The sequence below is a fragment of the Elaeis guineensis genome, chromosome 1, assembly GCF_000442705.2.
Source record: "Elaeis guineensis isolate ETL-2024a chromosome 1, EG11, whole genome shotgun sequence".
Lineage (NCBI taxonomy): Eukaryota > Viridiplantae > Streptophyta > Magnoliopsida > Arecales > Arecaceae > Elaeis > Elaeis guineensis.
In genome coordinates this window covers 168382252-168408993 of record NC_025993.2, presented here as the reverse complement: position 1 = coordinate 168408993, position 26742 = coordinate 168382252, and the positions used below count along the sequence as shown (strand labels likewise).

General features: G+C 46.6%; 2 protein-coding genes and 1 pseudogene across 2 annotated transcripts; 1 reads left to right on the top strand and 2 right to left on the bottom strand.

The window, feature by feature from the left end:
* Window positions 1–40: 40 nt before the first annotated feature.
* Window positions 41–14831, bottom strand: LOC140853324 (protein transport protein SEC13 homolog A-like; annotated as a pseudogene).
* A 1639-nt stretch (window positions 14832–16470) lies between these two features.
* On the top strand, window positions 16471–21132 carry LOC140853322 (uncharacterized). The gene is made up of 3 exons (XM_073247809.1): window positions 16471–16817; window positions 18490–18513; window positions 20577–21132. Exons 1-3 carry the CDS (start codon window positions 16607–16609, stop codon window positions 20876–20878), a joined length of 537 nt encoding a protein of 178 aa, XP_073103910.1. The 5' UTR covers window positions 16471–16606; the 3' UTR covers window positions 20879–21132.
* Window positions 21133–21547: 415 nt separating this feature from the next.
* On the bottom strand, window positions 21548–23452 carry LOC140857141 (brassinosteroid-related acyltransferase 1-like). Its single transcript, XM_073255579.1, has 3 exons — window positions 23363–23452; window positions 22629–23115; window positions 21548–21642 (listed from the first exon to the last, which is right to left on the bottom strand). Exons 1-3 carry the CDS (start codon window positions 23450–23452, stop codon window positions 21548–21550), a joined length of 672 nt encoding a protein of 223 aa, XP_073111680.1.
* Window positions 23453–26742: the final 3290 nt, after the last annotated feature.

The window sequence follows — 26742 nt, the reverse complement described above, 5'->3', positions numbered from 1 at the left end:
ATGGCCACATCAATATCCGTGCTGACTGATGGAAGGAAAGTTTGGAGTACTTTGAAATATGTGTAAGAGGAAGAACATTCTTTTGCGCGAAATTTACAATCCAAACCCCTTCCAGACAGTATATTGAACCATGTTACACGCCATTATCAACTATGGTAAGATTCTGCACAATCTAATTTATTTTCTTTAGAACGATGTTAGATCTGTAAAAGGAAATAGGTATTTTGAAACGTAACGCGTGGGAAACATTGGCTTGCTGAGCCTTTAAAGGGGTACGTATGAAAACCCCTAAATAGTTGGCCAGAAGAAAGTACAAGGGCGCAAGACAAAACCCAAGGACCAAACCCAGGAACAAGAAGGGCAAGTATCAAGTTAAGTCACATCAATTTGCTAATTAATGTGACCACGGTTTATAAGCACCTCGTTCCCCATCTTTTGCGTCCTTTATTGTCAACAGTTGATTACGTATATATCAAGCTTCAAGCTTCTCTTGATGTTACCATACGTCCTGTATCATCACACCAAGACCAATCATCAGGCATACATTTCTAAACATTGCAGACAAACCAAACATATATAATTTTTTCCCATTTGGCTTGAGACCAGCCTTCAACCTTACAACACTTGGTCTTTATTGTTTGACATAAGGAGGGCAAGTGGCTTCAAATGTCAAAGCTCAGTTTTTTAATGATCTATGTACTGTACAACATGCTTCCTCGACGCTCGTAAACATGATGAAAAACTCAAGGGAGACTGTGAAAGTACAGTACATGACGCCCGCATAGAAGTGTTTTTAAAACATCAAGGATAAAGAACAGGAAAACCACATGAAGCCTACTGACAAAACAACCTTAATTTTTTAAAAAAAAAACCTTTTATATGGGAAATATAATTAATGATTTTGGGAATCTCGCACGCTAAATGAGTATCAAACTCACGACTGCTTTTCAAGGTGTTGGAGGATACCCACCGACCGACCGACTAACGGCCCGACCGACCGACTAACGACCCGACCGACCGACTGGCCGACTCCGACCGACTCCGACGGACGACTCCGGCTGGCCGACAGACCGATCGATCGTCGGTCGGGACGACCGACTGACGGATGCCATCACCGGCCATTCAACGGTCCATCGCCGACTGGGAATATATCGGGCGTATCCATCCCGACCGACTGAACCCAGAGGTCTGATGGCCGACTCACATGAAACTCGCCGACTGACGGAGGAACCCGACGCCACTCTGCTGGCCACCGACCTAGGGTCGGCCGACTCCTCCGATCGCCGTACAACCGCCAGACCTTGTCAGCTCTGACAGCGACATGCGGCACGGCTACCTAGGGGCATTGTCCCGCCAAGGGCATTGTCAACCCTGGTGATTTGACAGCCGCACGGTGACATGACATTTTCACGGCGACTCTGACAGTCCACAGTGAGTTGACAGTTCCTCACTTGTCCGCGCCATTAATGACGGTGCCATACCGTGCTCCACTATATAAACCGGGGAAGGCAACAGTGCAAGGGATCGATCCGCTCCGTCCCTCCCGAAAACGCAGGCTCGCTCCTCTCTCTCTCTCTCTCTCAGAGCTCTCTGTCTACATTTCACTGTTGCCCAGTCACCTCTCTGACTTGACCGTCGGAGGGTCCCCGCCGGAGCCGCCTCCGGTCAGTGCGGACTTCCTTTTGCAGGTGCACGCTCCCCGGCGATCGGACGACGAGGCGATTGGCCGCAACAGATTGGCGCGCCAGGTAGGGGACAGCATGACAAAGACAAGAGCTCAACGATCGAGAATCACTGGGTCGGCGAGGCGCTCTTCCCACCGGGAAGAGGCCTCCCCGCCACCACCGGCGGCGGAGCCTAGCTCTCCGCGCCCTGCAGTGACTACGGAGGCGCAGATTGCGGCCATCGTACGGCAGATGACCGTACTGACCGACGCAGTCAAAAGCCTCCAGCAGCAACCGGCGGCCCGACCTATGCCTTCCAGGAGCAGCCACCGACGACCGCACCGATCCCTGTCGCCTCCCTGCGAGCGCCCCCAACAGCGCTCCCACGGAGAGGAGGAGGGACGACCATGGCGCGACGACCGACGGTCCCAGCGGCCCTCCCCTTCCTCGTTGGAATGGGCAAGGAAGGAGAAACGGCCGCGCACACCGTCGGCCTCCCTCTCAGAATCTTCCGGAGACTCCACTCCTGGGGTCTCCCAACATCGACGAGCGGACGACTACGAGCGACGGTTCGAGGAAATCGACCGCCGACTCGCCCAACTGCAGATGGACGGCCAGAAGTCTTCCAACGACGTTGACTTCCAGACCGCCCAACCTCTCTCCCTACTGATCCTCGACGAGCCGATTCCCAGTCGGTTCAAAATGCCGAACGTGGAGCCATACGACGGCTCCACCGACCCAGTCGACCACCTCGAGAGCTATAAAGCTCTCATGACGATCCAAGGGGCAACCGACGCTCTTTTTTGCATCGGCTTCCCCGCCACACTCCGCAAGGCTGCCAGGGCTTGGTACTCCGATCTCCGATCGGGTAGTATCCATTCCTTCGGGCAGCTCGAGCACTCGTTCGTGGCCCACTTCAGCGCCAGCCGAAAGCCGCCGCGAACGTCGGACATCCTTTTCTCCCTCAAGCAGGGGGAAAACGAGACGCTCCGACACTTCGTGGCGCGATTCAATGCGGCCACGCTCGAGGTCCGGGATCTCAACGAAGATATGGCTGTCTCAGCCATGAAGCGGGGCTTGAGGGCATCCCGATTCACTTATTCTCTGGACAAGACCCTCCCCCGGACTTACGCCGAGCTACTGGAGCGCGCATACAAGTATATGCGCGCGGACGAAGGAGCGTCCGACCGACGCTTGGCCGAGCCCAGAGGCCCGAAAGAGAAGCGGAGGAAAGGTCGGGAGCCCGTCGAACCCAGCCGGCCCCCGACCGATAGTCGGGTCTCACCACCCCGACGAATCCAAAAGCCACCCCTGCAACAGACTCCGAGGCCGGTACGCCCCAGGTACGACTCCTACACTCCTCTCTCCGCTCCCCGTGCGCAGATCCTGATGGAGATCGAGGGAGAGGAATACCTGCGACGGCCTCCGCCTCTGAAGGCAAAAGGCCTCGACCGACGGAAGTACTGTCGGTTCCATCGAAGCCACGGCCACGACACCGAGCGGTGCATCCAGTTGAAGGATGAGATTGAAGCTCTCATCCGCCGGGGGTACCTCGGCAAATACCGGAAGGGTCCGCCGACCCAACCAGTTGCCGATCGACGCCCCCAGCCGACTGAAGAGGCGGCGACCAACCAGCCGACCGCCGGAGTCATCAACATGATCTCCAAGCGGCTGGGCCCGGGGACGTCTGCAGGAGGGGAGCCGACGAAAAGGCCACGCCCGGACGACGTAATCACCTTCACAGAAGACGACGTTCGGGGCATCCAAACTCCCCACGACGACGCTGTTGTTGTGTCGGCGACAATAGCTAATTATGATGTAAAACGAATTTTTGTTGATAATGAAAGTTCGACAAATGTTTTGTTTTACTCGACCTTCTCCCGAATGCGACTGTCAACTGACCGACTCAAGAGGGTCCCCATGCCCTTGATCGGCTTTGCCGGAGACGCCGTCACGACAGAAGGAGAAATCACCCTGCCCGTGACGGTCGGCACCGAACCACGGCAAAGCACGGTCTCCCTCACTTTCGCGGTCGTCCAAGTTCTTTCGGCCTACAAGGCCATACTTGGACGACCCGGATTGAACGCCCTCAAGGCGATCGTCTCGATGTACCATCTCCTTGTTCGGTTCCCGACCAAAAACGAAATCGGGGAGATGCGCGGAGATCAACAGCTCACCCGACGATGCTTCCAAATCTCCGCTCAAAGCGACGAATCGAGGGGTTCTCTGACAATCGACAAGCTGGACCAACGGGAGGAGGAAGAACGAGGTTCGCCGGCCGAGCAGCTCGAGGCGATCCCGATAGGAGAAAATCCCGACAGGAAAGTTTGGGTCGGGACTCAATTGCCCGACACCGAACGACGCCGACTGACGGAGCTGCTGACGGCCAATGCCGACATATTTGCTTGGTCGGCAGCAGATATGTCGGGCATCCCTCCAGAAACAATAACTCACCGACTCAACATCGACCCGACGATGAAGCCGGTGAGGCAGAAGAAAAGGTCCTTCGCCCCAGAGAGGCAGAGGGCCATTGACGAAGAAGTGGACAAGCTACTCGAAGCAGGCTTCATCCGAGAGTCCACGTATCCCGATTGGCTCGCCAATGTCGTCGTGGTCAAAAAAGCCAACGAAAAGTGGAGGATCTGCATCGACTATACCGACCTCAACAGAGCCTGCCCAAAAGATAGCTTCCCACTTTCGAAGATCGACCAGCTGGTGGATGCGACGTCCGAATTTCGACTGCTCAGCTTCATGGACGCCTTCGCCGGGTACAACCAGATCCGGATGGCGCCCGAAGACGAGGAGCACACTGCCTTCGTGACCCCGAAGGGCCTCTACTGCTACAGGGTGATGCCCTTCGGATTGAAGAACGCCGGCGCCACCTACCAGCGACTCGTCAATAAGGTCTTCAAAGACCAGATCGGGCGTAACATGGAGGTGTACGTGGACGACATGCTGGTGAAAAGCACGCAGATCCCGGACCATGTTCAGGATCTCGAGGAGACCTTTCGCACCCTTCGACGACACCGAATGAAGCTCAACCCGACCAAATGTGCTTTCGGGGTGATCTCAGGGAAGTTCCTCGGATTCCTCGTTTCACAGAGAGGGATAGAGGCCAACCCTGAGAAAATAAAGGCGATCCTCGGCATGTGTCATCCGAACACCAAGAAGGAGGTCCAACAGCTGAACGGAAGAATCGTCGCTCTTAGCCGATTCATTTCCCGATCAGCTGAAAGGTGCCTCCCGTTCTTCAAGGTTCTGCGTCAAGCGAACGGTTTCTCTTGGTCGGATGAGTGCGAACAGGCCTTCGAAGACCTGAAGAAGTACTTGGCTTCCCCACCGTTGCTCGTAAAGCCGCAGGTCGGGGAGACCTTGTATCTCTACTTGGCCACATCTTCCGAGGCGATCAGTTCGGTGCTCGTTCGGAAAAACGAGTGCCGAACTCATCAGCCCATCTACTACACCAGCAAAGTGCTCCACGACGCCGAAGCCAGATATTCGAAGACGGAAAAGATGATTTTCGTCCTGACCGTCTCCGCGCAACGGCTCCGACCATACTTCCAGGCCCATGCCATAGTGGTGCTCTCCAACCAGCCCCTGAGGGCAATTTTGCACCGACCGGACACATCTGGACGACTCACAAAGTGGGCGATGAAGCTTAGCGAGTTCGACATCCAGTACCGACCAAGGCCTGCCCTGAAGGCCCAGGTCTTGGCCGACTTCATCGCCGAATGCCCGAAGACCGACCAAGGGTCGGGAGCTGAAGACCCGGGACGAGATGCGGTCTCTGAGCCAGACCCGATCTCCACCTGGGTACTCCACATCGACGGAGCCTCGAACGCTCAGGGAAGCGGGGCCGGGCTCCTGCTCACGAATTCGGATGGGGTGGTCACCGAATACGCCCTCCGATTCGACTTCAAGGCCTCCAACAATCAAGCCGAATACGAGGCACTCCTCGCTGGCTTGAGGATGGCGAAGGAGCTGAGCATCGACAGCCTCCGGGCATTCTCCGACTCTCAGCTGATCGTGGGGCAGGTCAAAGGCGAGTTCGAGGCGCGAGATCCGACCATGATCAAGTACCTTCAGAAAGTGAGGGACCTCGTGGCGCGACTCGAGTATTTCGAAATCTCCCACATCCCTAGGTCGGAGAACGCCCGCGCCGATGCACTCTCCAGATTGGCAACGTCGGCCTACGACTCTTTGGGTCGGACGTTCGTGGAGAACCTCCAGCAGCCGAGCATCGATCGGGTCGAAGAAGTGCAACAGTTAACGTCCGAACCAAGTTGGATGGACCCGATCGTCCGGTACCTGACCGACGGGATCAGTCCCGAAGATCCCACGGAGGCCAAGCGACTCCGATGGTCAGCCTCGCAATATGTCATCATGGACGGCCGACTCTACAAAAGGTCGTTCTCCCTTCCCCTGCTTAGGTGTTTGGGACCGACCGACGCCGACTACGCTCTCCGAGAGGTTCACGAAGGAATTTGCGGGAACCACTTGGGGGGCAAGTCCCTAGCCTTCAAGGTCCTGCGACAAGGCTACTACTGGCCTACCATGAAGAGGGATGCGGCAGAGTTGGTCCGGAGGTGCGAGCCGTGCCAAAAGTATGCCAATATTCAGCACCAACCGGCCAGCCAAATCGCTCCCATTGTCGCTCCATGGCCCTTCGCCCAGTGGGGAGTCGACATTCTCGGTCCATTCCCACCAGCGTCGGGCCAGAGGAAGTTCATCGTTGTCGCCATCGACTACTTCACGAAGTGGGTCGAGGCCGAGCCCTTGGCGCAGATCACCGAGCGGAAGATGGAGGACTTTATCCAAAAATCCATCATCTTCAGGTTCGGATTGCCGCACACCATCATCACCGATAACGGACGGCAATTCAACAACCGAGACTTCAGAGACTTCTGCGCCAGGTTCCACATCCGGCACCGATTGACTTCGATCGGGCACCCTCAGTCCAACGGCGAGGTCGAGGTGACCAACCGAACCTTGCTCCACGGACTCAAGACCCGACTAAACGAAGCCAAAGGTCTCTGGGTCGACGAGCTGGGCTCCGTTCTGTGGGCTTACCGAACGACCCCCCGCGTCCCGACCGGAGAGTCGCCGTTCAGTTTGACCTACGGGACAGAGGCCATGATCCCGCTCGAGATTGGCCTGCCATCTTCAAGAGTCGAGCGATACCAAGAGCCGGACAACTCCGAGGGTCGGAGGGCCGACCTAGACCTCCTCCCCGAACTGCGAGACGAGGCTCAAATCCGAATGGCTTCATACCGACAGAGGGTCGCCCGGTACTACAACGCCAAAGTCAGACCAAAGCTCTTCAGGCCTGGTGACTTGGTCCTGAGGAAGGCGGAGGTCTCGAAGCCCTTGGATCAGGGGAAGTTGGCCCCCAATTGGGAAGGACCCTACAAGGTTGTAGACACCTATGGGCCGAGAGCCTATCGGCTGGAGACCCTTGAGGGGAAGCCCCTTCCCCGGACCTGGAACGCCGACAACCTGAAGCTGTATTGCCAGTGAATTTTGTAATTCAGTAGTCGGAATTCAAATTCAGTTTGAAATCTCGAAATCTTAACTCTTCGACTAACGATCGGCGCTCAGCCCCAACGTATCGACGTGGACCTAGCATCCACCTAAAACCGACGACCTCATCATCGGTAACGCATCGGACTCTTGCGAGGACCGACGCATCTACAAGAACGGGAGTTGGCACTCCTTCGACAATCAATGATAAATCGGACCCTTACCAGGACCGATATATCCATATCAACGGGAGTTGCACTCCTTCGACTTTCGGCAACACATCCGCCCTTGACAAAGGCCGATGCATCTGTTGCGACGGGAGTTCATACTCCTACGGTCGAATTTTCGGGCCGAACCATCGGCCAATAGGCCGATCGGGCCCCGACCAAAGAGAGGCTAAAAGCCCACGCGACTGTCGTCGCGACTTCCGACCAGGCTACGACCGGTCGAGGGATATTCAGCTTACCACCGTCTATCGCACGACGCGACCTTAGTCGCATCCACGACTTGCCGACCGACCTACGGCCGGCTGAACGACATTCGGCCTGCTACCGTATGTCGGAAGACACAGAACCCGACGCAAGAGCATGGGGATCCGACTTACTATCGTTCCCCCGACACTGCGCCGGACGACATTCGACCGAACGCGTCTATGGAAGCCCGACTACCGAACCTTTACCAGGTTCGGTCGGCTCCCGACTCAACAAGACGCGCCCGACTAATGAGCTCGACTGCAAGAAGCCGACCCAAAGTCGGAACGCACTCTACTTTCGGGACTGCACAAGTTGCTGAAGTCCTACCGACTTACGTGAGTTAGCGACTTACTTAAGTTAGCAACTCACGTTCGACATCGCAGAACTGTTCGGCATTACAAACAAAAGAGAAAGGAAGAAGTTTCATTCATTACTGAAAGGAAATTACAAAGTCGGGTCGAAGCCCGATTACATGTATTTTTTCAGAAGACAAAAAAGTAAAGGTAGTCGGCAGGGCCCGATCATCCGTCTTAGTCGATCTCTTCGACCGACGGAGGATCGGGGATGATCGGCGTGTCGGCCATAAGCGGTGCTGGATCGGCGGCTGAAGGAGGGGCTTCGGTCGGCGAGGGGATATTGGTCGGCACCTGCTCTGGGACGGCTTCCTCCGCCACGACGACGCCTCCCGATGGCTGGTCGGCCATCTCCTCGGTTCCTTCCTCTTCGGCTCCTTCCTCCTCGGCTAACGGCGGGACGACGCGGCTGACGTCCAGCTCCGGGTACAAGGCATGGACGGCGTCCCGACCGTCCTCGAACCCGACCCGATATGAGGCGAAGCCCGACTCGAGCATCTCCTCCCGGTATTGGTCGGAAGCTCGGAAGTCTTCCACCGCCCGATCGGCCGACTCTTTCGCCGACCTTGCCTCGTCCTCCGCATGGGCGAGCGACTCCCTCGCCGACTCCGCCTCAACCTTCGCCATTTCGGCGTCGATCTGGGCGATGGATAGCTCCTCTTCGGCTTCGGCGAGCTTCTCCAGGCTGACCCGAAGTTGCTCGCGTTCCCCTTGGAGTTCGGCGGTGGCGCCGTCCCGTTCGCGTCGAAGACGACGCACGGCCCGACCCTTATGTTTGGCCTCCTTCTTGGCCGACCGAAGTTCAGACCCGAGCCGGGAGACCTCGTCAACTAACTTGGCCTCCCGGTCGGCCGATTGCTGAAGTTGGTCGGCCAACATCGCCCTCTCAGCTTCGGCCGCCGCCGACCTTTCCTTGAAGGTTGCCCGGACGTTGCCGAACCTTCGGTACCCGACCTCCAGTTCGGACATCGTGAAGATCAGCTGCCGATGGAAAAAGCTTCGTCAGGATCGCATAACAAACAAAAATTTCTAAGGGAAAGAAGAAGTGATGCGAAGCTTACCTCAACCATGGTCGGGTAGAACCGCGACAGCATCTCGGTCACTTGCCGAGATCGCAGCGACTCTACGTCGGTTGGGAGGAGGATCCCCTGACACAACCTCCTCGCAAGGTTGTGGTCGGCCAGCGCCGACGCTCCTTCGGGGTAGTACGCGCTGGGAGGCGCAGATCGGCTCCCCGACCTTGTCTCGTCTGCGGGCTCCATCGGGGCTTTCCCCCGATCAGCTGCCCCGACCGACGGGACCGGCAGCGAGGGGATGCTGGAGTTCGACCCGGCGCCCCCGTTGCGCCAACGGACGCCGCCGGACGATGTTCGGTTTCCCGAACGTCATCCGGCTCCACCCGCACCGGCGAAGCCACTGATGTTCCCTCGGCCGCCTCCTCAGTCGGCCTCTCCTCTATGTGGACCGTCGGAGCCGCGAGGGCTATTACCGGCTCCGACTGGTCGGTCGCCGACACCTCGACGGTCGGCGGAGCTGGAGCAGGTTTCTTCGGGGGGCGCGAAGGACCGGCCCCCGATGCTAGCCTCTTCCTCGTGGCGAACCGCCGAATCTCGGCATCTGTCGGCCGCATCCTTGGAGGTGTCCCTGCAATACCGACCAAAATGTTAAAGACCGGACTAAGAGCCGAACAAAAAGAAAGACCGGGGGATCGGGCGATACCTATTCGGGGGACCTGACTCAAGCCGGCATCATAGAGAGCTTGTTCGGTGACAAGCTCCCTCTGCTTCGGGACCGACATATCTTTCAGTCAGTGGAAGTCCTCCCGATCGTCCGCCTCCACCCGGCTGTTGTCGTTGGCTTCGGTCCGGGGCACACCCCAGCGGGAAGGAAAGCCCCAAGGAAAAGAAGAGGAAACAAAGAAAAATTGGTTCTTCCACCCATGAATAGATGATGGAAGACCGGTGATGAAAGCAAGACCCTTCCGGGGGTTGAAGAGCCACCACCCTCGGGCTTTAGGGTGGGGTCGGAGCACAAAGAATGCCCGAAAGAGTGAAACGCGGGGGTTGGTCGGCAAGAGCTGACACAACAGCGCGAAGGAAATGATTAAACGAACAGAGTTCGGCGCCAGTTGCGCCGGACAGAGTCCGTAATAATCTAGTAGATTCCGGACGAACTCCAGAATCGGAAGCCGAAGACCCGCGCGAAGGTCTTCAACATATAGCACCAGATCGCCAGGCGGAGGGCTGTTAACCCGACCGCCGGCCCCTGGAGCAGAGAGCCGAAACTGCTCCGGGATGCGATATTGCTCCCGAAGCCGATCGACATTCGGCCCCGAAAGCGAGGAGGCCTCATCTTCCGGAGCCGATCGGGAGTCGTCGGTCGGGTTCCCCGACCGAGCTCCCTGAGTCGGTTTCCTGGTCATTGTACCGGAACCGAAAGAAGAAGAAAGAGAAGAAGAGGAAGAAGAAGAGGATGGGACCACGAACCAGATGGATCCCTCCGGAAGCAAGAGAGCTCTGCCCGCGACGACTGAGAAATCGCCCGGACAGAGTTTCCCCAGCGAAATGGTAAATGTGGGTCGTGGGTCCGGGAGGTCCTATATATATATAGGGCCGACCGACGGCCGAGATGCTTCCGCGCCGATCGAAGACCCGCAGATGCACGACGCGTGGCGCTCGCCGGTTGGCGGAGTATTCGACGCGCCCCATCCCGGGACGGCCGCACCGCCCACATTAAATGCCGGAGGGGGCGCCGGCCAACCACCTCGACACGCGGCACGCGGGGCGCGGCTTCGCATTTATGCGCCCGCGCCGATTCGCGTTCCCGATGGAACGCCTGACAAGCGGCCCACTCTCCCGCGATCGGCGCCGAATATCCGATCGTCTGATGCCGTATCGTCCGGCGCCCGATCCTCTGACACCGACGCAACATCTGACGACGACAAGATGCGACGTCTGATACCTGACGCCGACGTGACTTCTGACGCCGACTAGACGTCCGGGTCGCTTGGCATTTATGAGGCGTCTGGCATCGGATCAGCCGGCGGTACGGTCGGATCTACGCATGCGACAAATCCACTCCCAGTCGTCCGGGATCGCTGCCCGAATGAAAGCATCGGCCAGCTCGCCACCCGATTTGGGAGTGGAGGGGGGCAACTGTTGGGGGATACCCACCGACCGACCGACTAACGGCCCGACCGACCGACTGGCCGACTCCGACCGACTCCGACGGACGACTCCGACCACGACTCCGACGGACGACTCCGGCTGGCCGACAGACCGACCGATCGTCGGTCGGGGCGACCGACTGACGGATGCCATCACCGGCCATTCAACGGTCCATCGCCGATTGGGGATATGTCGGGCGTATCCATCCCGACCGACTGAACCCAGAGGTCTGATGGCCGACTCACATGAAACTCGCCGATCGACGGAGGAACCCGACGTCACTCTGCTGGCCACCGACCTAGGATCGGCCGACTCCTCCGATCGCCGTACAGCCGCCAGACTTTGTCAGCTCTGACAGCGACATGCGGCACGGCTACCTAGGGCATTGTCCCGTCGAAGGCATTGTCAACCCTGATAATTTGACAGCCGCACGGCGACATAACATTTTCACGGTGACTCTGACAGTCCACAGTGAGTTGACAGTTCCTCACTTGTCCGCGCCATTAATGACGGCGCCATACCGTGCTCCACTATATAAATCGGGAAGGCAACAGTGCAAAGGATCGATCCGCTCCGTCCCTCCCGAAAACGCAGGCTCGCTCCTCTCTCTCTCTCTCTCAAAGCTCTCTGTCTACATTTCACTGTTGCCCAGTCACCTCTCTGACTTGACCGTCGGAGGGTCCCCGCCGGAGCCGCCTTCGATCAGTGCGGACTTTCTTTTGCAGGTGCACGCTCCCCGACGATCGGATGACGAGGCGATTGACCGCAACACAAGGTAAAAGAGACAAATAACAGCAGTGTGAGAGAGCAAGCCGAGAGAAAAAATATTACTTCAAATTGGAACTAAATGTTCTACTGACAATGCAATCCGAAATTTTTTAAATATCCTCAAAAAAAAAAAGAAAAAAAGAAAAAAAAGACCATGCAATCCGAAATTACAAATCTGTCAGAATATATGAAATTCCATAATGCCACAAAACTACTCCCACATTTAATCTGACTGTAAAATACCCTGAACCCAAGAGATGGCAATGACGAAATCAATTTTGGATGGTTTCAGCTTAAAAAATAAGAATATGAATTCCACATACCACAACCGCCTTTTTCAACACTGATAAAAAAGAACAAAGTATTGGGACCACAATCTAAAAACAAGATAATTCAAGATAATTCATAAATATAAACAAACTAAGAACCATGAAGTTCATCAAATAGAAAAAAAGAAATCAAGAATGAAGGAGAAGTATATCCCCCCAACTCTCCCAAATACCCCAAAAAGGAGAAGAAATTCTAGCAAATGAAGAACTTCTTAAGAAAGCAGTGCAAAGCCGTTCTAGTCCTTTAACTAAATGCGTCAACAACTGCTCTGGGGATAACACCCAACAACTGGCCAAACCAAACTTCCCCCTCCCCCAACGGTGCTTTCTTCAGATGCAGTGTTTTAACCCATTACTTGCGTCAATCATGGTCTACCATTACACATTTTTAGAATTTGTTTTATGGGAAGTTAATTTTATTCTCAAGAAATCTTATATTGATGGAAAAGACACACACACACACACAAAAGGTGTCGCTTACATTACTCCCAGTGAATAAAGTTGGGAAGTGAAGCTTTTTCCCTGTAAAAGATAATGAAGATGCTATTTATCTTGCTAGTAAAAATATGTTCCAGACTTATATTTGTATATCAATCTCAAAAGAATGCACAAGGCAGAAATATTTGGAAGAGAGCTACTTCACAATGTGTAGTCTATTGTTTTGTCAACCTCTATGGATACTTGCCTGTAGGAGCACCCCAAAACAGGACCTTTTCTACCATAAAGATAGACAAATAATAATTCAAAAGAAAAATTATTTTTCCCACAAAAGTGAGGCAAAACATTCATCTTGCACTTGGTTGAAACCTTGTTCCTATTTAGGAAGTCCTCATGACACACATCAATGATAGCAAAACTGACCATCATTCGAGAATGAGGTGAACTGCAGAGCAAAACTACAAATCAAGGAGGCTCCAGAAAAGGATCTTCAATTAATACATGTATATAAAAGAAAGAGGCTTAGATAATATATATACATAAATGAGAGGTGACAAAAAAATCTTAATGCAATGATGGCTAAATTCATTAGCTTTCAATTATCCTATCTTCTAGGTGCCTTTTATACTGCATATTAAAAAAAAAGAAAAGAAAAGAAAAGAAAAGAAAGAAAAAAAGATGAACTTAAACCAAATCATTTGCAGACAATTCATTACACGGTAAAACTAAATCACAAACATTAACAAAATTACTTGAGTAATTTTTGAGGCCATCAGTCCTATATTTAATCTTAGAAAACACTCTACTGATGCAGAAAGAAAAAAGGAGTTATCTTTTTCTTGTTTGGGAACACACACACACACACACAGTATTGGTGCCTAACATTACTCACATGCATTTTGCAAGTAAATATCATACCCATCAAACTGCATGTAAGATGCAGCTAACATGAGAAGTACATCAAGTTAATTAAGAAAGAAAGAAACTGAAACACCAAATGCTGGGAAAGACACTTTCAGTCATGAAATCATCTCAGTAACATCTCTGGTTCTAATGTATGAAGAGAAAAAAAATCATGGCACCCCAAACCAAGCAAAACATTTTCAAAGACCAAATAGTTAAAAGAAATCTAGATCTTCTCATTAACAAAGCAACGAAGACTAGCTGATTACCCAAAATGTTGCCAGAGATCATCCAATGGTAATGGGAAAAGGAAGTCCAAGCAGTAATATCAATCTCTATGGCTCAACTGTTGTCACCTGCTGCCACTCTCCATCCACTGCTTCTTTCCACAATGTGACATTGTTATTCCCATCAGCCACAGCCAAGATGTTCCCTGTCAATGACCATGACACCCTCCAAACAGGGGCCTTAAAATCATGCAGAACTTTACCCTCCCACTGATCACTTCCTTCGCCACTGTCCATATAACCACAGTCCCATCCTGCGAAGCACTAGCAATGGTAGTCTTTGGAAGCCCCAAATTTGGTGCCCAAGCCACATCTCTCACCCAGTCAGTGTGCATCTGAAGAGCAGGAAAACAATCCAACTTCCAACTCCCATTGTAAAGCTTCCACACTTTAACCGTGTTATCACAGCCACCGGATGCAAGCTTCTGGACAGGATCAAACTGTCCTGAACCTACAAGGGCACCTGGTGCCATTGCTGGAGCCCATGAGACAGAAGTGACTCCAACTGGGTGGGCCTGGTCGATCCTAGTAGTGTCCCAGCCTCCATCAGTTCGACAGTGAAGACTGAGATGTTCCCATCGGAGGAACCACATGCCAAGCAGAGGCCAAGTTCATGTGGCGCCCACGCAATTGAATTGACAGAGGACTTGTGCTCAGCAAAAATGTGCGCCTGAGTCCACTCATCAGGCTTGCTCCCTTCCTTCCATATGATCACACGGCTATCATAGCTGCAAAGAGGCAAGCATGGATCCAAACTTAGGGTGGGCCCATGCGACCAGCCAGACTGGACCCTGGTGACCAGTCAAGGTAGCAAGGTGCTGATGTGAGGAGCCACTCACTCCAATAATCTTGATGGTAGAGTCAGAAGAGGCTGTGGCCAGGCGCTTGCCATAGTAGTCCATCGACACATCATGAACCACATCCTGGTGACCGTTTCTATTTTCTGAGAAGCATTGTCCCAATTCTAAACTGAAAAACTCTAAGTTTGTATTTGTTATAATTGTTCTTGTTTGGTTGTGTCCTATGGAGGACACAACTCTAGCTGCGCAAAATTGCATAAAGGCATTAAATTTCAGTAGTTGCCACCCAAAGAGGAATATATAAATAGTTCATCTTCTTTATTAAAATCTGTGTATCTTAGCTTATGCATCAAATTCCCATTCATAAACATTCTACAATATTTTCTAGGATTTGTACACGAGTAGTGCAACTGATCCCAAAACAAAACCTGAGATGGTGAAATGGTCAGATTATAAAAAGAAATAACCAAAAAAATATAAGCTTGATTCTTATCTTATTCTTGAAATTTAAATTGCAGCAAAGTTATCAGCAGAGACAAACTCAAGAGAAAGATCGATCAAGCAAAGTAAAAGGAATATGTGAATCGGCCCTTCACATCATTTCTGATACTTTACAACGCTTCAAAAGTATCAAAATGTCGAAATAATAACGTTAGAAAAATCCAGAAATCAAGCAAAAGATGAGAAGGATGAAATTATCCATAAAATTAACTCATACATAATCAATAATTCAAAACTAACGAAAACATTCAACACGAAGACATCAACTAGGATCCGAGGAAAAAGGGTTCGACTCTTATTATTTCATTGCCAGATTTCAGCTTACAGCAATTTCAAGATCGCGAGAAGGCGGAGATCAAGAAAACCCTAGATCTTTGCTAGAAAGAAATCGACAAAAGGAAACATCGCTAGATCCGGAAGCAACGAACCAAATAGAAGGATTTGAAAATCTAAGAACGGAGGAAAAGGATTACCTCTTCGAGATCTCTCGCGAACCGGATCAGGCGGAAAGGCAACGTTCCTCTCCCCCGATTCCCTTTCGTCCTCTTGGGACAGCAATCAGTAACGTCAAAGAAGTATCTCCCCCAGCCGACTCCCGAGTCCTGACACGACATCGGTCGGATCGTGTGCGGGCTTTTGTAAGGCTTGAAAATAACACCCGACTCCAGGCTTCCAGCCCGACATTTGCAGCCACGGGGCGGCCCGGCCCATAGTGCTGATCATGGCCGGACCTAGGGCCTAAATTGTACTCCTTGGTCATCAGTTTTCGGATCGGGCCTATGTAAAATTTGATATGCTTTAGGCCCAAATCCGGCCCATGATCAGCCTACCTCCACAATTTTAGATTTAGAGTTCCGAACAGTTTTGCCTCTAAATATATATTCCAAAAAAACAGATATAGTGGATGTTGATTAAATATTGAAGAAAATATCATTCATTTAGAACCAAAATCGTTTTGAATTTTTTAATATATACAAATTCTAAAAAGATAATAAACTTTTCTACAAAATTACTAATATAAATGTTACCTCTTAAAGAAACACACAAATTTCTTTACGTAAATTCACCCAGAAATACCCAACAAAAGGTTTTAACCAGTTCTTTTGCCCTTCGTAATCTCTGAAAAACTATAGTTATATATAATATATATCCAGCCATGTATCATATGGGCATCAGCATCCGATAACTATATTTATTTCGTGCACCGACTCTTTAATTCACACACTGCGGTATATTGCGTTTCCCGACTTCTCCCATCACTCTGATTAATTACTCCAGCTCCACTTCCCCTCTCCGTTCCCTCACACGGCTCGTTGACGGCAGTGCGGACGGTGTTGAAAGGATCAGATCCGTCGACCCTCGCAAAGAAGAGGGGAGAGTGTAGCAGAGCAAGAGCGAGGGAGATGTCGGGCGGGTCACGGCGGTCGGGGGCGTGCGTGAAGTGCTGCCTGGTATTGTTCGCCGTCGCGTCCGCTCTCTGCGTCTCGGGTCCAGCCCTCTACTGGAGATACAAGAAGGGCTTCGGTGGTGGGATTTCCGCCCACTCTTCTTCCTCCTGTGCGCCCTGCGTCTGCGACTGCCCTCCTCCCCTCTCCCTCCACAAGATCGCGCCTGGTACTCTTTTCTTGCGTTCTTGGTCTCCTCCCCTTTCTTGTGATTGCTCTCTCTTTTATCTGGCCCAAAATATTTTCGGGGTTTTGATGATTCTTTAGCCTTCTATGGTTGTGATTCGGGGTTTGGAATGAATTTGGGTGGGAACTGTTCTTGATGATCTTTTCTTTCAATTTGGGAAGGTTATCATTCGTTCTGCGATCTTGGGTTTGATGATGATCGATCGTGTTGGACAAGGAAGATGGATTAAAAAAATCCTATCTTTCCTAATAATTTGCTATTTTTCGTTAATGTTGGAACGCGTAGCTAGATCTAGGGGATTCATTACTTCCTGCCGTTTAAGTTGTTGATTTGTGATTTTTATTTGGACTTCCTGATATAGTAATTTCTTGCAAATTAGTAATTTTACCTTTTCAATTGGATTGTTTCACTTTGCTGGGAGAATTTCACTTACTAATATACGTGTTGCTGCCTCAAGATATCCTAAAACCATATCACATGAGCTGTGCAAGACATTTGAGATCAAACAGGTAGCAAGTAGGCACATGTCAATTTGTCTACGATACTGCAATATAGAGAGGGTAACGTCGAAGGGATTCTTCAGTTAGGATGGTGAAAAAAACCAGGTAGAGCAGATTTTGTTAATGATGCGGGTTGCTCCCTTTTTTCCAACTACCCCTTTTTTTTGTGGTGGGGAGGGGGGGTGGGGTGGGGGAGCGGAGGAAACGCTGGAAAATGGAACTTCTTATTTTGTAAAGTACGTTCCTGCAACATGTTCGTCTCTGGCTGGTAGATTTTTTAGAAACTGTTGAGAATTTTAACTATAGATCTTCAGATTAGATGTCTGAAGTTAGCCTCTTTTGCGCAAATCCTTTTTCTCCCCTTTCTGTTGAGTGGTGAAGTTCAGTGTATTATCCTATTTCTTTTTTCAATCCCGTAGGAGGAATAGATTGCAAACAGATGTTGGTGACAGGGCCTTGCTGCAAGACATCGGCTTTGAGGAGATATGCTCATCTAACAAATTCCTTCGGACAACCATAGCTATCTTAGAGAGGATTGATTTAGACATCATGCTTTTTGTGATGTTTTAGAAAGAAAATTGATGTCCGGATTTCTTTGTGTGTGTGTGTGTGTGTGTGTTTATGAATTCACATTAAACATCTTGAACTGAACATTACAACTGGCTCCCCAGTGTTCAGGAACCCAGTCTTTTGCCTTTGTGGTTTCTTATCCGTATTGGTTTCTTTTTTTTTTTTTTCTTTCTTTTTCTTTTTCCTTTGTGGCTTGTCTTTTGCCCTTGCATCTTGTACTGCTCTTCCTATTAAGGCAGTAGGAGCTATCTCGCTTAAAAGGAATCTCTCTCTCTCTTTTCCCCTGTTTCATTCACAAATCCAATATTCATTAGTAAGATAAAGGTTTCATATATTATAACTGTATAAAATTGTCTGGTTTATAAAATCTAGTACAATTGGAACTATGTGTTAATGTTGTATTATGGTATCCTTTGAAAGGAGTTTACTTTTCCTGCAAACTGTTTAGTCAGAAATTCTCATCTTCTTTTTGATGGCTGCACTTCTATCTTCTTGACTTGTAACTCCAAGTTGTGTGATTATTGCATTATGTTTAGTCATTCCAAGTAGAGACTTATTGAATTTTTTTTTTTTTTCTTTTGCAGGATTGATAAACCTCTCAATTACAGGTTTAAACTCATCCCGTGAAGAATCTCTCTCTCTCTCTCATGCACGCTTTGCATATATGTGCAATGTCTTTATGTTTTTAAAGAAGTTAAGATATATGCATATGTGTGTGTTTGTTCAAAGAAGTTGGTATGATGCTTAATTTATGCATCTCTTTTCACTTATCTGGAATTAGTCCTTTTTCTTTCTTATTCCTGCCAGTTTTGCTCTTATTTTCTTGACATTTGATATCTGACATGCTAGACATCTGATATACAAATTTTGGAAGGTAAAACATATTCTCTAGCATTGGCATTTTTAAAAAATCCATCTCCTTGCTATAAGAGAATGAAAGATCATGCATCCTTGCTTTAATCTGCTAGTCTTTGCCCCATAAAATAGGTTAGTTGCTTTATGCTTAGTAGTTTTGCTCTCATACATATTGTACTTGTGCTTCATATTTCTGCAGTTGAATTACATCAAAGAGTTTTAGCAAAGCCTCAGAATATTGTTTTATACTATATATACCTATGTGCTTATGTATGCCTATGTATCTGTGGAATATTGTTTTATAAGATACCACCTCATTGTATTTACTGCATGGAGGTCTGAGTGATTCTAGCTTGGTGGTTTAGGGCTTGATATTAAAAGGATAGATCACTTGTTTGAATCCTAGTTTATACATTTATTATGTGAGGACCTATACGAGCATGTTTAGTCCCACATTGGTTATACACTAGGAAGATCTTGAGTACTTATAAAAGACTAAGGAATTCAAAGAGTTCCTTCCAACTAGTCTTTTTGAGGAGATCCTTGGTCATTATAAAAGATATCAGAGTGGATCTAGCCCATGACCCATGTGTATTAGGGCACATTGCAGCATTGGGTCCATTAGGGCTAATCACAAGCTAATTATGTTGCTTATTGTTGGATTTGAATGGATTTTAAATCATAGTTTGGCAAGGACACTGAGACTTATATAGGGGTGGTGTGTGAGAATCTATGTGGGCATGTGTTTAGTCCTACATCAGTTTTATTTTGGAAAGATCTTGAGTACTTATATAGGATCAAGAAACCAAAATAACAGCTTTTAGTGAGCTTGTTGAGTGAGGTCCTGGAAGTTCGTCTTTGTCTTCTTGTGGCATGGTGCCTGCAAATGTTCTAAAGAAATGGGGCCATGTATGTTAAAGCTTGCTTCGTCATTTCTTTAATGAGATCATTGTGACAGCTGACTCACAAAGGAACAATTCTTTGTGAGTAAATTTGATGGTTGATAGGATTAGATGATTCACTTTCAAGAACAGAATCTTTTCATTACCAAAATTTGCCTATCCTGCAGCCGAGCATAGAAGACCATCTGTGAAGAGGAAAAAATTTGAATGTGGAGTATTTAGAGGAAAGAAATCTTGAAAAGCGTTCTGTGAAACATAGTTTGCCTTGACACTGAAACAATGCGCCTGCACATACACAGTAGATGACCCACCATTCTGAGAAAACCTTCCTTTGTATGCCACTGGAGAATGGTTCTTCAGCACTCCAGCAGTGTAAGTAATAAAATTGTGTAGTTGGTTTGCATAATGTTTGTGGATTGCATGTATGTACATGTGATGTGTGAAGCAATTAGTATCTGAAAATTAAAAATAGTCAAATTTCATTGTATCTAAGCATCATGAAGGTGTTTGGATTCCCATTTTTGATATAAATATGATTTTCCATTTATGGATGGGAACTTCACTTGAACTGTTTGTTGAGTTGCACTCTCCTGTGGCATCAATATATGGTATCCCATCATCTATTTTAAAGTGAACTGCAGCATCTGAAAAACCATGGCATTGTAGAATCTACAAGCTCCAACCTCCATGTACTGCTGCGGTTGCTTAAAGGCTTTATGTTCATAGTGTGTGCATGCAATATCAGAGGAGAGGATGTTTATCAACATGAGCTCACAGCTTCATTGCCATTGACCCTGTCATTGCGCCTTCACCTTCTATTTTGTGTCGCCATCTCTGTTTACAATATAATCCAGCACTGCAATGTTCTTTGTTCTTATCAAACTTGCTGGTGGATACACCGTGTCACATGACAGATTGTGGGAAACATGATCCGGAGCTCAACAAGGAGATGGAGAAGCAGTTTGTGGATCTCCTCACAGAGGAGCTGAAGCTGCAGGAGGTTGTTGCTGAGGAGCATACTCATCATATGAATGCCACCGTTGTTGAAGCAAAAAGAGTGGCTTCTCAGTATCAAAAAGAGGCTGAGAAGTGCAATGCCGCAACAGAGATATGTGAGGCGGCCAGAGAGCGGGCTGAGGCAGCACTGACTAAAGAGAAGAAGATCACGGCACTCTGGGAAAGGCGGGCCCGCCAACTGGGTTGGCAAGGTGCATGACTTGTGGTTTAGTAAAATTTCCACCACTTGCTCTTTGCGGCCATAGTAGGTGTTTCCTCGATAGCGTTGAATTGTAACGTCAATTTATATTTTTGATGGCGAACGGCACTGAAAGTGTTTGTAATATTATATTGTTCCTCCTGGAGAAACGTAGTTGCATGCCTTAGGTTGGTCGATATCAAATCTAATATGCTCTGTATTTATGCTGCAGCCAATCTCTTCAGCCCGAGCTTATAATATCTTGCTCTTGTCTACTTGTGATTTAGTTGGTGCTGATTGATGTTTATTTTACCACTAATCTGAGTAGCTGGATGGCCTCTGTAGTATGGTGATTTTTAGTAATGTAATTTTACCATGCTTAGCATCTTGATCTTTTCATCAACATCTAATACAATTATTTATTTTAGTTAAATATGGAGGTATATTCCTCACTACATGTGATCAAATACTCCTATCTAATTTGTATATTTAACAGCATTATGAACAAAGTGATGTGGTGACAATGAAATTAAAGTTTTTAACCAGGTAGAGAACGTCTAAAGCAGTCTACAGGAAGCTGTCGCTCTTTGCATTAGCCGCTAAACCATAAGCCAATGAAACAAAATTATATCCTATCCTTGTCCACCGGAAAATTTTTGTATGTTAGAATGATAAATTAAAGCAATAACACTATCTGCTTCTGTTATGCCCCTTCTCTGGCAACGCGAGATTAATTTGGGCAGCAATACCCAGAAACTTTAACCTTGCAAGGCTGATGCGTGTTGCTGTTTTTATTTATGAACTTTTGAAGGTAAATTAAAATATTGCTGTTTAACTTTTGAACTTGTGATGGTAAATAGATTAGTGTTGCCTTGATTCTTGCAATGTTATTTATCTACTTTTCAGTGGTTTTTGCATTTCTAATTTTTGTTGCTGTCGACATTTCTTTCGTTATAATCCACCTAATGCAAGTCTATTTGCCCGCCTTCTATGTAAAGCTTTGCAGTCCTGAGTGCCTGCACGTCAAAGCAGCCTTCTAGAATGCTAGTTATTGATTCTCAATTTGTGAACAATCACATATGAATGCGCATTCAAGTGCATCAAATAGTGTTTTCACTTGGAGTGGGAACTGATCCAATTGCAATAAGTTCAGCTAACATCCAAAACTAGCATTTCAAAAAGAAAAAAAAAAAAATGTCAATCCTTAACTACTTAATAATATTCGAGTTAGACCTTCTAACCCCTTATCCATTTTTTTTTTTTTTGAAGTCTCCACACCATTGGCTTTGACTGTAATTTGATGGTGAAAGTATCCCCCATCTCAGTAAGGTGAAGATTATCAAGAGCAGGGATCATACATATTCCAGCTTTGTCCTTGGATCGGGACTATGCAGCCAAATTGACATGTCATATTCGTGCCCGGAAGGGTTGCCTAGACCATTTTGAAAGGATTTAAGCTTTTCAAGAAGCATTCCTAGCTTTTATCCCTAGTCAGAATGGTAGACAAACTGTGTAGTGCAGTTAAATAATCTTATCTCAGATTCATGCACAACTCTAATAAAAGGAAACTTCAGAACCTGTTCTTTCATAATGACAGCAGTAACCTAGCAGAATTACCCAAGAAAAGTATTTTTCATTTTGTCATACATGGTCAGAAACTTAGTAAGGACCATCATCCATGACACAAGCTACATCTATAATTATGTTTATAACCCTTCAAAGGTTTAGGTTGGTGCTTGGTTTGAGGACTTGCAGACTTATTACAACATACCCAGGAAATAGTGGGAGAAAGCAGGGACATGCTTCGGAAGTAAACCAATTCTGACATCAATCCCTCCTCCATCAATTGGACTCTGCATGAAGTAAGCAACCTGTTGGAAAGGAGAAGCCAATGGTGACACATAGACTGCATCTCCAATCCCAAAGTCCACCTTGTGGTAGGGGGTTCTTGTCCAGTCCGAGACCATCGTGAGCTCAGGCAGTGGAGGGAGCACGCCTTGTGGAGCCTCGAGGGCCTCCAGATAGGCTCCCACGTAGTAGTCATTGGTCACAGCTTGCTTTGCCTCCTTTATCTTCTCAATGATTGTTGCCATGCTCTCTCTTTCGAGTTCTCCACTGGTGCATGAGATGGAGGAGAGCACGTAGGCATTCCCTGTGAACTCTTTGGGCAGGGGTGGATCCATCCGGGTCCTTGTGTCCACTGCAAATTGGAGACATACTATTCTGTCTTTTTGTATTCCCAAGGCTTTAGTCCTTGCCTGCAGTAAGTGAACATAGATTGGCAAATGAACCCACTTGCATTTTGGTAAACATGCTGAGATGCATGAAATATGAACCACATCCAGATTCTACATTTGGCTTTTGTGCAGAAGAATGCTGTTAATGTAAGTGACTTCAGCTAAAGCCCAGGAAGGCAGAGATAGCTTACCTCCTCTCTTTTCAGCCATTAAAAATCTCCATGTGAACTAACTTCAGCACAAGCTTAGTAAAACATGGATAGCTTACCTTTTCTTTTTTCATTCCACCAGAGATTTCCTCCATGCGAACCATTGGATCAAGTCTCTCTAGGAACACAAATATAAGTGGAAGTTCCATAGATAAATGGACGGCTTTCAGAAATAGAATGACCAGGAGTTTTTATGTATGATATTTAGTGAAACCCCAGTGTTCAATATGAATTATTTGAGAGAATCTGTTCAAAGATTCTTTGTTCTAACCATGGTAGGGCTATAACCAAATTGAACAAACCAGGTTATGCTGTTCAAAAAGGGGTTTTAGTTAAATAGAGTGAATTAGAATTGAAGAGCTCTGATCATTTAGAAATAGAAAGGATTCACCGAACAAACAAAGTTAGAAGCATTATACTTGGAACTCTTGCTGTCAGTTTCAAATCAAGCACAAACTTACTGTAAATTTGGTCCTTGAGGTTTATGCAGAAATTTGTGAAGGAAATTGTGGAAAGAACTTTATAATTTATGTCAGTTATGCCATTTAATTTACTCTTCGGTGAAATTATATAGATCTCTTGGCCATAATCATTTTTGCGTCACTATTTATGTATTTTAACAAAGCAACCTAAAATCTCTTCTGAATTAAAAAAAAAAAAAAGAACGAAACAAAACAAAACAAGCTGAAACCTAGTGATTCAAGCTAGCCATGCCTCAGTGTTACAGGAGCTACTACTTTGTGGTTGAGCAAATCGATGCTTCTCAACAAAGGTTAACTGAAACATGAGTTTTACTTGGGCTATTTTGGCAAGAAAAAGGTTCCAATTCCTGAGGTAATTGCTCCATAGCCCGTATTTTCAAGAATCTCACAATTTTGTGTGAAAATAAAAAGATGATAGCCGATAGGAATCAAACAGTCTTTTGTAATGGTCTCTAACTAACATGACAACTTTCTCTTTTTATGCACTTTTATGTCTATTATCATTTGAAAATGTTCAGGGATATACATATTAGAAATAGAATAAGAGAAAGGGTTTAATGTGTCTTCGACCATAGATCTATTGAATGAGATTATTTGACTTGAACTATGTTCTTATAAACTCACCATGAGAAAACTTGTATCCTTTATTCATCACAATGAAATCTCATAACTGATACTTGTATGGCTAACTGAAACTGTGTAGACTGCTATGAAACTTTCATATTATTTTATTAGCAAATCTTATACTACTGTTTATTACTAATGCACCATGTTAAAACTGTCCATTTACATGTACTTTCTACAAGATTGTTCCTTAAAGATGCATGAGTTCAACTTTATATTATAAATCAAACACCAGATTGAATATCATCAAATTAAATGTAACCGGGCTTAACAGAAATGATCTTATATTTAAAGAATGATGGTTGCAATTTTGATAAAAGGTCAAGGCACTTCTGGAATCATAAACATTGTATCATATATTTGAAGCAATCTACTGCAAGTATACTAATATCATTAGTTATCAGAATTTTTAATAGAATAAAACAAAGAACACGAGGACTTAGAAGTGTAGAAATCTACTACCAATAAACAGCTAAAAAAAGGGCCCTATGCAAGGAGAAAGCTCTTATCGGAACAGATTTACTTGCCAAAATTGTTATTCACATGACACTTACTGCAAAATTTTGACTATGAATAAACTGTTCATGACCTCCATGTCACTTCACTTTAAACTTCTTAAAATATTGACTTCTATGAAAAGAAAGCTACCTATAGCATCTCACAGCAAAGTTTGACCAGACACAAGACACATGCACGTGTGCACAGGCACGCATGCGCATTCACACAAACACACACACTCTTCTTGATGATTTATTAATTAGTTTTCTTTGAAAAAGATAAAATTAAACAGTATTCTTTGAAAAAAGATAAAATGTTTGCACTAAACCGATCAACAGAACCTTAATACGTAGGCACTTTCACTGCCAAAATTAGTTTATCAATGTTAATGTGTCTCTACTTTCACTGCCAAAATTAGTTTATCAATGTTAATGTGTCTCTCTTTTTCTATAAATGAGGTCCAAGAAAGTGTCATACTTTCAGTCTTCCACCTTCTGACTCTTCTATCAATCACATTATTGATCTGCATGCTATACGCATACCCTCTGGTATCAGTGATTTTTACTGACTAAAAACAATAGAAAAGAAGATGTGCATAAATGTTGAGACGAAAAGTATCGGATGTAATTCAGATATCCTGAAATATTGTTATGCATTATATCACATAAGGTTTGCATATGTCCACACCAGTTCCTGAGGAGATGACGTCTACTAAATCTTAGAGCTATACAATTTTTCTAGTAGATCTTATTGGTCATGTCAATCATACTATATCAACATTTTACTATGAGCATGCATCCTAAAGACGTTCAATTAATTGTTCTAACTTCCACTTTAGTCTAGTATAGATCGAGATTTATAAGACCTTAAAATTTGTATCTGAGTCCCTCTAGATTTTTTGGTGGTTTGCCTCTTCTCTATCAAGTACTTTTTCCTGTTTGTATCTTCATCTTTTTTTACATGCATATCACTAGTGATATTCTTGATGCATCTTCTTGAATAGTAAGGTTTGTGGTATGTATATAACCACCATTTCCATAATTTTTTATAATTTTAAACATTTCCTAAGTGTAGCTGCTTTATGTCATACTCCAGTTACAAGTTTAAGAGTTATAAATCTTTTTTTATTTATATTTCCTAATCTAATATATTCCTCTACACCATAAATTCAGTAAAGATTTGTATTTCAAAACATAAGACATTCAGATATAGTATGCATAAGCATAAAATATTCAAATGGCGATAATCATTACCAATATATAACATCTTGTTAAGCTCAGTCTCGTTTGGAAATTCTTCTCCTACATTTCAAAATCCTTTGTTAATCTTCTTTTTCATAATCCACTATTTTTCTCTTTGTAGGTTTTCCATGCATTAGCATCTCCTGATTGGTAGAGACAAATATAAGCTCCTCTCCATATATTAGAATTGGCTACCATCTTGTTCATTTCTCTATGTATAATCTAATCGTTCTACTTTTGCATTGATATACTTATTTTTAAGTACACAGTTAACTTTGTAAAACATTACTTCAAGTCTCAAGGACTTCTAACAATGATTGTTAGGCTAGGTTGAGTCTGGGAATTTTTCTCCTGCCATTAGAAAAAAATCCTTTGTCAATCTTCCTTTTTAAATTTCACTGTTTTTCTCTTTCTAGGTTTCCCATTAGCATCTCCTATTGCTGGACATAAATATAAACTCCTCTTATCATTTGCCACCATTTTGTTCATTTCTCTATGTGTATAATCTAGTCATGCTACTTTTGTATTGATATACTTATTTGTAAGCAGACAATTTACCTTAAACTTTTCTTCAAGTCTTAAGGACCTCCAACA

What these genes read in the sequence shown, in the direction of transcription:
- LOC140853322 (XM_073247809.1), top strand. Translation starts at nt 16,607, where the DNA reads ATGTCGGGCGGGTCACGGCGGTCGGGGGCGTGCGTGAAGTGCTGCCTG. An exon ending in CCTCCACAAGATCGCGCCTG is followed by an intron (nt 16,818 to 18,489) that starts GTACTCTTTTCT and finishes TTTCTTTTGCAG; the next exon opens with GATTGATAAACCTCTCAATT. An exon ending in GATAAACCTCTCAATTACAG is followed by an intron (nt 18,514 to 20,576) that starts GTTTAAACTCAT and finishes GTCACATGACAG; the next exon opens with ATTGTGGGAAACATGATCCG.
- LOC140857141 (XM_073255579.1), bottom strand. Translation starts at nt 23,452, where the DNA reads ATGGAACTTCCACTTATATTTGTGTTCCTAGAGAGACTTGATCCAATG. An exon ending in GTGGAATGAAAAAAGAAAAG is followed by an intron (nt 23,116 to 23,362) that starts GTAAGCTATCCA and finishes CACTTACTGCAG; the next exon opens with GCAAGGACTAAAGCCTTGGG. An exon ending in TTTCTCCCACTATTTCCTGG is followed by an intron (nt 21,643 to 22,628) that starts GTATGTTGTAAT and finishes AAATAAAAACAG; the next exon opens with CAACACGCATCAGCCTTGCA.